Source organism: Carlito syrichta, unplaced genomic scaffold (genome assembly GCF_000164805.1).
Source record: "Carlito syrichta isolate Samal-C Ts95f unplaced genomic scaffold, Tarsius_syrichta-2.0.1 Scaffold309091, whole genome shotgun sequence".
In the NCBI taxonomy this organism is placed as follows: Eukaryota; Metazoa; Chordata; class Mammalia; order Primates; family Tarsiidae; genus Carlito; species Carlito syrichta.
This window is the reverse complement of record NW_007253187.1, coordinates 700,701-713,681: the sequence shown is the minus strand read 5'-3', so window position 1 is coordinate 713,681 and position 12,981 is coordinate 700,701. Positions and strand designations below refer to the sequence as shown.

General features: G+C 36.4%; 1 protein-coding gene across 3 annotated transcripts in view; it reads left to right on the top strand.

Annotated features, from left to right (window-relative positions):
• The window catches only part of NLK (nemo like kinase), a 165,575-nt gene that overhangs the window by 77,979 nt on the left and 74,615 nt on the right, over positions 1-12,981 (top strand). For all 3 annotated transcript variants that reach the window (XR_002482452.1, XM_008066724.2, XM_008066723.2), the window contains exon 2: positions 7,701-7,830. Coding sequence is in view for 2 of the 3 variants with exons in the window: in XM_008066724.2 (XP_008064915.1) it covers positions 7,701-7,830 (130 nt within the window). In the remaining variant the exon portion in view is untranslated. The remainder of the gene's footprint in view (positions 1-7,700; positions 7,831-12,981) is intronic.

Genomic DNA, 12,981 nt, shown 5'->3' with positions numbered 1-12,981 from the left:
AGATGTCATTTACAGATACAAGAAACAGGAAGCACACAGGAAGGAGCAAGGCCCTTTCTTCCTCCTTCAACCTTGCAGTCTCCCTCTTGAGCCCCTATTGGCAGAGTCTAACATGGAGCCAGTTGCCAAAACCAAATGTGGTTTGCAGAGGTTAGCCCCAGCTCTATATGGAGAGCAAGTTTAGGCAGATGGGTTTGAAGCTGAGAGGCAGCAACTTAATAACTGGCTCAACCCTCCTGTCTCCACTGCTCTGCAGAGCCACTTTTTTGATAAGTCAAATGTCCATGTCTATTTTTAGGTCATATTTCTATTTCATTGACCTGTCCTCACACCAAAATTACACTATGTAAATTACTGTATTTTTTTTTTTTAAATTCAGTGTCTCATTCTGTTGCCTAGGCTGGAATGCAATGGCATGATCATGGCTTACTGCAGCTTCAAACTTCTGGACTCAAGCAATCCTCCTGACTCGGCCTCCCGAGTAGCTGGTTCTATAGACATGCATCACCATGCCTAGCGAATTAAAAAAAAATTTTTTTTGTAGAGAGAAGCCATCACTATATTGTCGAGACTGATCTCAAACTCTTGGGCACAAATGATTCTCCCACCCTGGCCTCCCAAAGTACTGGGATTACAGGCATGAGCTACTCCGCCAGGCCTACTGGAGTTTTATAAGTCTTTACATCTGGTAGAACAAATTTTTAAAACCACCTTGTTCTTCAAGAATGTTTTAGCTGTTGTTAGTGGTACTCCCTTTTGTATAAAAACTTCAAAACTACTTTGTCCAGTTTCATGAAAAGAAAACTTTGTGAGATTTTGATTGGATTTTACTCAATCTGTAAATCAATTTGGGGAGAATTGAAGTATTTACAATCGTCTTTCAATCCATGAATATGATATATCTCTCCATTTATTCTTTAATGTCTCTCAAAACGTTTTTTAGTCATTTTGTATAAAAGTCTTGCCTAGCATCTGTTAGCTTTAATCCAGATATTTCTTATTGTAAATAGTATTTTTAAATAAATTTTATTTCAATACTTTTATTTTGAAAAATTTCAAACTTTCATTATTTTCTTGACTTTTGTATAATTAGACCCCATTATACTACCACCCAGGATTCAGTAATTATCAGGATTTACTTTATTTGTTTCAACTATTCTTTATTGTTGTTGCTCCTTAAGTATTTTAAAACCAATCCTTGATCTCATTTCACTTCACCTGTTTATACTTAAGTTTGCATCTTAAAAATGAGAATATTTTATATATAACCACAATTGCAAACCATATTCAAATCTCCCCTTTTATTTCAAAAATGTCTTTTTACTGTTGATATGTTCAGACAGTTTGCTTTTAACCACCAGCATATTGGGACTTACATTTTCTTTTAAGTAATTATTAAAATATTAGCTTAACCATTAAAATATAAGTGACAAAATGTGCTCTGTAACAGTCCAGAACTAAGTTTTTTTCTGATGTTGGGAACTTTCTTCAGAAAAGAATTTATTCATTCAGATTTTTGGTATCTATAAAGCCACACTGTTATAAACCTACCATGTGAATAAAACTGTCTTTTTCTTTCATGTGGTGTTTTCTACCTTTATAAGCCTAATATGCAACAAAAATTACCATTTGTTAAATTTTTAAAAAATTTTTATATTTCTCAGTGTTCCTATTACTAAACATGTATCTTTCAGGAAGTCATCTGTAAGATTAAAAACAAGTACATTTTTATGTGACACAGTTTTAATTTTACTTGGCCTTTGTGACCTCTTCTTGCCTGGACAAAGTTGTTACAATGCAAGAAGTAGATGCAGTTGTGAATTCTTTTCCTTGCATAGAAACCTTTCCTTCATTCCTTCAACTGGTTTTTCTCCCCATGCAATATTCATAGATCTGTTTCTAAGAGAGGACTGTAGCTAGTGGGCCATGAAAACTTCCTAGACTTGGCAGATTGGACTGTATCATATTTACCCTATAACATAAGAAAATACCCATTGAAAAGACAGCATGGCAACTTTCCTGCAGACAGGTCAGACTCCTAACGGAGATATTTGACAGTGAGGAGGAAGAGTATTATCTCAGCATCTGCAGTACTGATGGAACTAATTAATTCATGGTCTAAAGAACAATTAAATATTCCCAAGACCTTATAGGAATTACATAAAATGATTTCCAGCTACATTTTAACTTATCCAGTATAATTGGTGGGGAACTGAAGGAGTCTTAAAAGTTTGTCTTACTCACAAGTAATAAGTATTTGGAAATAAAATATGACAGCCTGATATTGGATGACTTGCCTTGCTTGTTTGGCCTTATCCCTTCTCTCTTATCAGCACCCTTGGGTGTCTCACTACAGAGCAGAATAATCCAGTGCTGTCTCATCTACTGAGATCTTTGCTGTTTTATACGTATTTAAACACAGAGTTAGAGGATGTTTAAGTTCACATTTAACTCTCTCAGTTAAACATAGGTATTTTGCTTCTTCTGATGAAAAATGTTAGGAGGATATTAAAAAAAGAATAAACTATTTCGGTTATTTGGGTTAGCTATTATATGAGGACTTTTTCCCTTGTAATATAAATTAGCAAATTTGGGGATCATTTATGTATCTTGAAAAAAAGGAAAAGAATCTCTTATGCATACAGCTCACTCAACAAGTACCAAACTTGGATAAGCAAACAGAAAAAAATCAGAAGAAGCTCAGCTAATGGAATAAATTATCTAAATATGGAAGATGAGAATTATTTTGTATTTTTGTGTTTTTGAATGGGGGCAGGGAGGCCTATAAAGGTTTTTTCTTTTTTTTTGAGTTGGAGTCTCACTCTGTTGTCCAGACTGGAGTGCAGTGGCCGCTCCCGGCCACTGCAGCCTCGACCTGCTGGGCTTCGGCGATCCTTCCGCCTCTGCCTTCCGAGTAGCCGGAATTACAGGCGCGCGTTTGTTTCTAAATTGTGTGCAATTCTGTAAATATGGCGAGCACACACAAACTATAGCCTGTTAAAATTCTAGTTAGAAAGACCAGTGAGACATAAAAATAGATTCCTTATTCCTTAATTTATACCATAAATTTCTTGTGTATCTTTAACATATAACAAGGACTAAGGTACAAATAGGATACATTTCCTAGACTTATTTGTTGTCAAAAATTTTGCCTCATAGCTTGCTGTTGTTTTCTCAAGAAGACTTAATCTAAATATAAGTAAAAATAACTTCTAAGGAAATGAATTTCAAAATAAATGTGAAGGCAGTAATCTAAATATTTAGAGTCCAGTTAGGAGTTTCTATTACCAACATGTATCCATGTGTTGGTATAATTGACATAGTAATTGTAGTGTGTATAGCAATAAACAGGATTGCTGATAACAATTTACATGAATAGAATTAGAAGAATCTGATTTATTTGTTTGCTTTGAATAGTTGAAAACCTGAATTAGAAACCTGAACTTGAAAACCACTGGAAAAAAGTGGAGAAAAGAGTTCTTCACATAAAATTGAAAGAGGAACATATAATTTATTGGAGATTCTGACTGACTAGTTTAAAGATGTACTAAGTCACATTTTAGTGCCTAGGAAAGTATCCCCAACAATAAGCTTCATTCCAACTTTTCTTCTTGTCAATAATTTAATCAGATTTGTGGCAGTGGTCACAATTTTCAGGGATTAAGAAAACTGCAACAAAATGACTACAACAGATCTAAAATGCTTCCTGTTTTGTTATTGTGCTCTTTTGATTAACTCTATATCTCTCTGAAAAATGACTTGTGGATTCTTCTGGCTTTTAAAAAAAGTTAAATTTGTGTTCTAAATGCAAAGAAGTGTTGCTGCACTCTGGACAGATGTAAAAAAAGGATTCTTTCTCACAACGCTTAAAACTTTTTTTACTATATACTGCTTGAAGAATAAAATATTAAAGCTTAGGAAGTAATTCCTGTTAGACTTGAATGCTTAAGAAAGTAGTAAGACGAAGTGACAGGTGCACAGTTTTATTTAGGACATCCAGTATTTAGCAGAGAAATTAACTACCCTGTAAGTGAATTGTAGGTATAAGGGTGACTCCTTTTTTCTGAAATGAGGAAAGTTGTCTTAAATGTTGTTCTTTATCTCTACAGCTGGAGCTTCATTAGCTAGTGCAGTTGGAATAACCAGAGTATGGCAGCAGCAGAGAAACTAAGCATGACAAGCCTTTGAGTAACAAAGAAAATAAAAGAAATCCTGTATAACATGCTTCTACACTTACTGTGTTCTGTGGTACTGTTTGTGCTGAACTAAAGCATCTGCTACCTCAAGTTAACAGAGAACAAACTCAACATGGCGTGAAATTACTGCGCTGTCATTCACATTCATTAGAGTTATATTGTTACCAGCCACAGGCATGACTGGCTTTTGCATGAATAATAAAATGAAATGCTGCTTTGTGAATTTTACCTTAAAACATAACAAGGCACAGTACTAACCTTGAGCCTTTGTCAAATACTTTTAGAAACGAGTTTACCTTAGAGCAGCTTTCCCCACTACATTAGAGTGACTAGTAAGTAGTAGTCAGATGTTGGAAAGAAGTATTGTATGAGACCTTTGGAAAAGGCATTGTGTTAAATCAATTTACTCAGCCAGGCTCAGTGGCTCAGTCTGTAATCCCGTGCATTTGGGAGGCTGAGGTGAGTGGATTGCCTGAACCCAAGGGTTCGAGACCTGCCTGGGCAGCGAGACCTCATCTCTACAATAAATAAAAAAATCAGCTGGGCGTGGTAGTACATGCCTGTAATTCTGGCTACTCGGAAGGCTGAGGCGGAAGGATCGCCGGAACTCAGCAGGTCGAGGCTGCGGTGGCCGGGAACGGCCACTGCACCCCAGTCTGGGCGACAGAGTGAGACTCCAACTCAAAAAAAAAAAAAAAATCAATTTGCTCATTTTTAAAAACTAATATTTATTGTACTAGGCTAACTGTTAAAGATATTAAAATTGTTAAAGTGCCATTTGGCAACCATCATAATAATAATTGATTCAGACAAAAATCATCAATGGGTGCCAAAGTTAGTAGATCAGAGTTTGATGAGGAGTAGGATCTTTGCATAGTTACTAAGCAAAAAAAAAAGTAACTTTATAGCAGAGAAACCTGACAAACACCTTATCCAAGTGACTAAAGTTATCATCAGTAGTGGGACATATTGACATCATGTTCCTCCTGATGTGATGCACTGAGAAGACATGACTTTGGTGTTATTCCTGTTAAAAATGCATAATCTGAATCTAATAATGAGAAAATACCAGACAAACCCCAAAGGAGGGACAGTCTACAAAATAACTGGTCTGTACTCTTCAAAACTGGCAATGTCAACCAGGCGTGGTGGCTTATGCCTATAATCCCAGCACTTTGGAAGGCCGAGGTGGGTAGATTACTTGAGCCCAGGACTTCGAGATCAGCCTGGGCAACATAGCAAAACCTTGTCTCTACAAAAAATCAAAAAAGTAGCTAGGTATGGTGATGGGAACCTGTAGTCCCAGCTACTGGGGATGCTGAGGTGGAAGGATGGCTTAAGCCCGGGAGATCTAGGCTGCTGTGAGCTGTGATCATTGTGCTCATGCCACTGCACTCCAGCCTGGGCGACAGAGTGAGACCCCAACTCAAAAAAAAAAAGGCAATGTCATGAAAGACATTCCAAGTAATTGTTTTAGATTTAAAAAGACTAAAGAGATGAAAATTGAAACTGTGTGTGATCCAAAATGTTCCTTCTGTTGTATTTCATTGACATTTTTCTCTTCCAGTCGCTAGAGACAGAAGTAGTGTATTCAAACAGAAAAAAAAAGTACTTTTAACTAGTAGTCTAAATATAATACTATACTTAGTTTCCCTCTGTTTTATAGTTTATGTGACTTTTTTAAGCAGCATTGCAGGCTTGGGTTGGTTTTGTTTTTGTTTTGTTTTTGTTTTGTTTTTTCTCTTTGAGTCAGGGTCTCTGTCACTCAGGCTGGAGTGCAGTGGTACAATCATGGCTCACTGCAGCCTTAACCTCCTGAGCTCAGGTGATCCTTCTTCTTCAGCCTCCTCAGTAACTGGGACTACAGACACATGTCACCATGCCCAGCTAATATTTTTGTGCAGACAAGGTCTTGTTATGTTGCCCAGGCTGGTTTCAAACTTGTAGGCTTAAGCAGTTCTCCTGCCTCCGTGTCCCAGAGTGCTGGGTTTACAGGTGTGAGCCATTGTGCCTGGCCTTCGGTATTTTTTAAGCAGTAGTCATGAATATTAGGTCTCCCTTGAGTTATATATCAAGCTATTGAAAACCCAAAAATTATAATACTTGTTTTAGCAAATGTTCAGCCAGTGGAAGAGAGTGGAGTCCTCATGCGGTTTAAAAATACTGGAATGCATCATTTCCATAGTTTCATGAGCACTTAGGAAAGAAAATAGTGATTACTAAGATGAAATCATAAAGAAGTTTAGTATGGCTTTTAGACAGATAGGTCGATAACAGAAATGCTTTATTTTCAGGAAAGCAATTTGATGGGTGTCTGATTTCCTTGCAGACAAGATGAAGAAATTGAGTGATGATAGTTAATTGAATGAGTAATTGAATATCCATATCCAAGATTAATGATTGGATGTCAGTCTCGTAGATGGTTTCTCGTGCTGTATCTATTATAGAGATCTATCCTCAGTCCTCTTCTAAGCTTTGATTAATAACTTTGATAAAGGCATTGATGGTACATGGATCAAATTTTAAAATGACACAAATTTAGGAGAAATACCCAAAACATTGGATAATCAGGATAGGAACTGAATGATAACAGTAGCTGAGAATGTTAAGCAGGAATCTAGCTAAATAAATCTGACAGGAATAAATTCTACAAGAACAACCAGTCTTAGTATGATGGATAGGAAAAAAAAAAAAAGCTCTAGGTTCATGGAAAAGCACTTTGTCAATGGACCACTTGGCCATAGGTACCCAATCTATTGATATGTTTATTTTAACTATTTGGTTTAATATGTATCAATTGGGTCCAGTCAGAAAAACAGAAACCACACTAGTAACATAGGCAAATGTAATATAGGAAATTGGTTATACAAGTGTTAGAAGGCAAAAAGGGAAAACAAGGGGACACTGAGTTATTAAAGACATAGTAACTAACAGGAAGCAACTGCTACACCAAGAGCTGAGAAACAAAAAGGAAGGTACTTAGAAGGTAGAGGAATCCCCAAGCAGGCTCAGACTTCTGAGTAGGGGACATTGTTCTACTGCTATTACTGAAGTCCGTATTACTAAAAGATGTTCACATGTATATCAGAAACCAAAACATTTAAATTGTGTTTGAACATCCCTTCCTTCTTAAATATGGTTCTGAAAATAAAGCATAAGACTAATTTGACTTCAATGTTGCTTCTGTTTTCCATCTTTAAAATGGCTTTGTCACTAATACCCCTCCTACCTCAGATGTGTTAAGTGACCTCTCAGAAAGGGTGTTTATAGAAATTTAGACATGGATTTTTGAAAAAGCAATGTCAGTGGAGCTGGGTGGCCAAACATTTAATTATAGGTGTGTATTTTTATCTTTCTCACTGACACCTCAAGCAATATTAAGTGGATCTAATATTGAGTGTTTTAAGATAGAGATATTTATTATGATCTGAACTATTGAAGAACAAGATTTGGAATTGATCTCTCTATCTTTTCCCCCCCCCTCCCCAAATATTGCTTCTTTAGGTCAGTAACAGATCCAAGAGATGGAAAGAGAGTAGCACTCAAAAAGATGCCCAACGTCTTCCAGAATCTGGTCTCTTGCAAAAGGGTCTTCCGGGAATTGAAGATGTTGTGTTTTTTTAAACATGATAATGTAAGTGAAATTGGTATGTGGGGGAAACTATTTCCTAAACCTACTTCATGAATTAGAACAAACAAGAACTTAAAGGGGTACATACAAGTAAAATTTGGAAATCAGCTATAGCTTTATGCCAGAATATGAAAAGCAGTAAGCACACTGATGAAGTTATAGAGAATACCTATTGATAGGCTTTCAATTCACACATTCTATTGAAAGGGACACACACACACACACACACACACACACACACACACACGTTTCCTGAGCTGTATTCTTTTAGTATTTTGCTTTTATTTTATATGTATTCTTTATGTCTCTGTGGCTGTCTTAAATTTTCTCTATCAAGATCAGTGTTTTTCAACCTTGGCAGCATACGGGAATCACCTGGGGAGCCCATTTTATCAACATTTTATTTGAAGGTTTGAAAATGACACTATGAATTGTATGACTTGCACAAGGCCTAACTTTCAAATTAAGAAACATTGGAGCCTATTAAATTTCAGACTGGCTTCTGAATTGTGGTGTGCACTTCGCATTTTTCAATCTTCAGTGTCTTTTTAATTCTAACAATATAAGCTATTAAATATGTTTAAAGCCCATAGAAAAGGAACATATATTTGTAAGGAAAACAGGTTAGAAAGAAACCACAACCAGGGTTTTTATTAAGGGGCTTGGAAATCTGAGACAAATTAGATGGTTTTTGTTATTCAATGAGGAAGTTTAAGTGAATTCTCAGATTTATTGATTGATAAATACTAATTGGTACAAAGCAAATGTTGATATGTAAGTGAGGAATAATAACTAATATTCAACATAAAATTAAAGTATAATATATAGTGAGTGATTTAAGTGGGAATGATTGACCCTTGATTCTAAGTGCTTTATTTTTAACCTTTAATATTTTTAATCAGAGGTTAAGTTAGAGATATGGGAAACCATTTCTCTTATAAAAACAGTGCAGCCCTTAAGGTAATATAGGTTAGTTTACTTTTGACTATATTTAGATGTGAATACTCATGGATAAATAGATTGCTTGTGCTTTGAGAGATAGCTTGTCCTCAACTAATTCTGAATTAAAAGTTTAATATGTATAAAATTTACTTGGTTTGTTAGCACTGGAATCTGTTTTCAGTTTCATGTAAAAAGAAAAACTGCCTTGGATTCTTTATATAATACTCGACATATGCTATTTTAATTACTGCAATTAAAACTTTGTCAGAAAAATTATGATTTTTTTGTGAATCTGAGTGCTTATTTGCACAGAAACCTTTAGAACTTTGACTGAAGTTTGGTCTCACTTTAGGGAAGAAATTTGCAAACGTTTGAGTTATTTGGTAAAACTAGGAATGTTAAGCTTGTGGTTCACTTGAACCTCCATTGTTTGACATATTTCCTTTTATTAATTACTCATCTTGAAATCCCTGTTTCTTAAGCTTTAAAAAAAAACAAAAGAAGCCGGGCTTGGTGGCTCAGCCTGTAATCCTGCGCCTTTGGGAGGCTGAGGTGAGTGGATTGCCTGAGCCCGCGGGTTCGAGACCCGCCTGGGCAGGCGAGACCTCATCTCTATAATAAATCAAAAAATTAGCCAGGCGTGGTAGCACGCACCTGTAGTTCCAGCTACTCGGAAGGCTGAGGTGGAAGGATCGCTGGAGCCCAGCAGGTCGAGGCTGCGGTGGCCAGGAGCGGCCACTGCACTCCAGTCTGGGTGACAGAGTGAGACTTCAACTCAAAAAAAAAAAGGTATCATTGTCTTTTAATTGGAACTGCCTAACAATGTGTTTGTTTGTTTTAATACATTTCAAAATACAAGTTTCTAAAGGGAGATGGTGTAGTAAGCTGCTATTTGTCTCGTTGTTATCTTTGTTCATAACTCATTCCCATGAAACAACTAATTAAATTTCAAAGAGAGTACTAGAGTGAGTAGTATAAGAAAAGAAATGAACAATACTTGAAAATCACACCAATTAAAACACACAGCCAGTTATAATATAGCCTATAAGAGCTGATCTTTAGAATCAGAACTAGGTTTAAATTGCGGTTCTACTGTTTTCTACTGGTATGTCCTGGACATTAACTTCACCAAGCTGTATGTTTTCTCATAAAAGCAGAAATGACTGTATATGATTGTTGTCAAAAATTAAAAATTTTTTGATGTATATAAATCTGTTAAACACACACACACACACACTGTTTGGAGCTCCTGAGTTCTATCATAAAAAGAATGCCTGTGACATTTATGGGAGTGTTCAAATGTGAGGCAGATAGTTGGAGATGAAGATGGCACAGCACCACTAGTTTATACGTAATGAATTTCTGCTGTGCTCTGAGATCTATCTCCAAAAACATCTCAGGGCCAGCATAACTGGTATGTGTAGAATGCCAGTCTAAGAGGCAACCAGTATTTGATGTAGTTAAGGCAACAAATGTTTTTAAATTGGGGAGTGCAGTGCTAGATCATGTGGAGGATACAAAAAAGCTTAAAACACTGTCCCTTTTGAAGGGATGTGTTTAACACGTGTTGCTATGTGTCAGAAAGTGTGCTAGATGTTTGACATACACTTACTCATTTTTCCTTAAAAATCTTGTCAGACAGGGCTTTTTAATCCTACTTTATGGAGGAGGAACCAGAGGCTTTTAGAGTTAAGTAACTTGACCAAGGTCAAGGTTGCACAGGTTGAACTGTAAATCTGTCTGGCTCCAAAGCCCATAGTCATTAATTCAGCAAACATTTATTATGCACATCCTATATGCCTAAACTACTTTAGTCTCTGGGGTTTTTGCCTTCAAGTAGTTTGTTACTTTTATAATGTGATAAATACCATGATAAAGGTGCTGTGGGAGGATTGCCTGCATGATTAAACATTAGTGCAAAAAAGTCTGTTGTGTGCATAACAAAGAGCTGGAAAACCAAATCTAGAAGTGTATTAGGAAGCTCCCTAGAAAGGGGAGCCTTAAAACACAGATTCATGGGTCCCATCTCAAACCTACTAAATTGGAATTTCTGGGGTTGAGGCCCAGGTATCTGTAATTTTCAGAGTTTCTCAGGTGAGTGGTAGCAGGCAAGTACCATAGTATTAAGGAAGAGAGAGAAATTGTTGTGTACTTAGAAACTCAAAATGCATCAAACATAGAAAAGGAAAACCTTAAGATGAGTCTTTTGAGAATAACATTTGATTGAAGAAGAAAGGAATATTATAAAAAATGGCATTTAGAAAGATTAACCTGATTGTTGTAGGTAGGTTGGATTTTAATTTGGATGAGAATAACTACAAAGCCCTGGGAGGCTTTGGATTTTCTTTTGAAAGGAATCTTCAAAGTCACTGTATCAAATTCATTGATTTCAGGTGATCTGACTGAATTTTTACACGTGCACACATCTGAGTAGCTATTTCACCATCTTAAAGCATACATTCATCTTGATGAAGTAACTTGGGGAAACAGAAATGGGTTGAGTTTTCTAAAGATTGGTGGTATTTAGGCTTGTCACTAGTATCTAGTCAGAATCTGAGCCATTATGAAATCTGGCAGAATCTTCTTTCTGTCAGCCCACACACTTGTATATGTGTGCAAACACGTGCATAGTTATCATATGATTGGTATGAAAAGTGATGTTGAGTTTTTTAAAATCTTTACTTCTTTGAGAATCTGATGAAAGCTTTGAACCCTCTTGGAACAATACTCATATATACAATTTTTGTGTCATTTTAGACTTTCATTTGTCCTTTAAAGCCCATTTAGTGCCCTTTTAAAAGGGTCCATTGATTCCTGCCAAGAGCCCATGTAATACAAGTCTTGGATATTTTCTCGTCATCTTTACACAGTATCACCAAACACACAGTAGGCAGTTAGTCTATTTGAAGAATGAGTGAGTGAATGAAAGTGACAGAAAAGAAAAAATCTCAGGGTCTGGAATGATAACTTCAATGATCTCTCTCAGGGTTACTTGTTCCCAATCTCAGCTCTGGAGTGCTCTAGTGAGTAATAGAATGAGGCAAGGAAGCATCATTCATTTTCCTTTGTATAGACTTCCCTAATTCAAAGAAGGCCTCTTTGAGTTCATAAGTAGGTTAAAGGATCATATCAGTATGGGAAAAATAGGTAGAATCCTTCCCTGGATACAAACATACTGTTCAGCTGCAGACATTAGTAATACTAACTGCTAAGTAATATTAGCAGTATTACTAACTATTCTGCTGCTAGGAAGTGTGAAAAAGCAAAAGATACTGTGAAGGTTGGTTCCTTTTCAGGAGATTTGGTCTTGTTTGCTGTGTGCCCAAAGTTTGTGTTACTGGGCAGATTATTGGTGCATTTAAAATAATAGTTTCCCATGTTCATGGATTGGAAACTCAGTGTGGTTGATATACATTTCCTCCCCAAGTTGAGCTATCTATTAAGTGTAATCTTAATCAACCCAGCAGGATTTTATGTGTATATGTGTATGGAAATTATCAGACTTATTCTAAAATTTATGGAAATACAAAAGATCTAAAAATAGCTAAGACAGTCTTGAAGAAGTTGAAAAAAGTTAGAAATTCATACTATGAAGTATTGAGAGTGCTGTTAGATAATAAGACTCAGTCCACAGGTATTGAGCAGCACAAGGGATAAAGGCGGAACAAAGATAGACAAATAGTTAATGGAACAGACCAGGTGTGGTGGTTTATGCCTATAATCCCAGCATGATTACAGGCGTGAGCCATTGGGAGGCTGAGGTAAGAGAATTGCTTGAAACCAGGAGTTCAAAACCAGCCTGGGTAACATAGTAAGACCCCCATCTCTACAAAAAAGAAGAAAAAAAGTAGGTTAATGGAACAGAATAGAAAGTCTGTAAACTGGTGTATATATATATGTTCATCTGATTTATAAAAGAGGTGCCCTGCAAGCTTGTGAAATGGACAGCCATTTCAATAAATAATTTTGAGTCAATTAGATATCATATGAAAAAAATGAACCCTACCCCTTACTTTATGCCATATACATAATTCAGAATGAATAATAGACTTAAATATGAATGATAAAATAGGCCAGGGATGGTGGTTCAGCCTGTAATCCCAGCACTTTGGGAGGCCAAGGCGAGGCTCAGGATTGCCTGAGCCTGCGACTTTGAGACCAGCCTGGGCAACTTGGCAAGACCTCGTCTCTACAATAAATAAAAAATTAGCT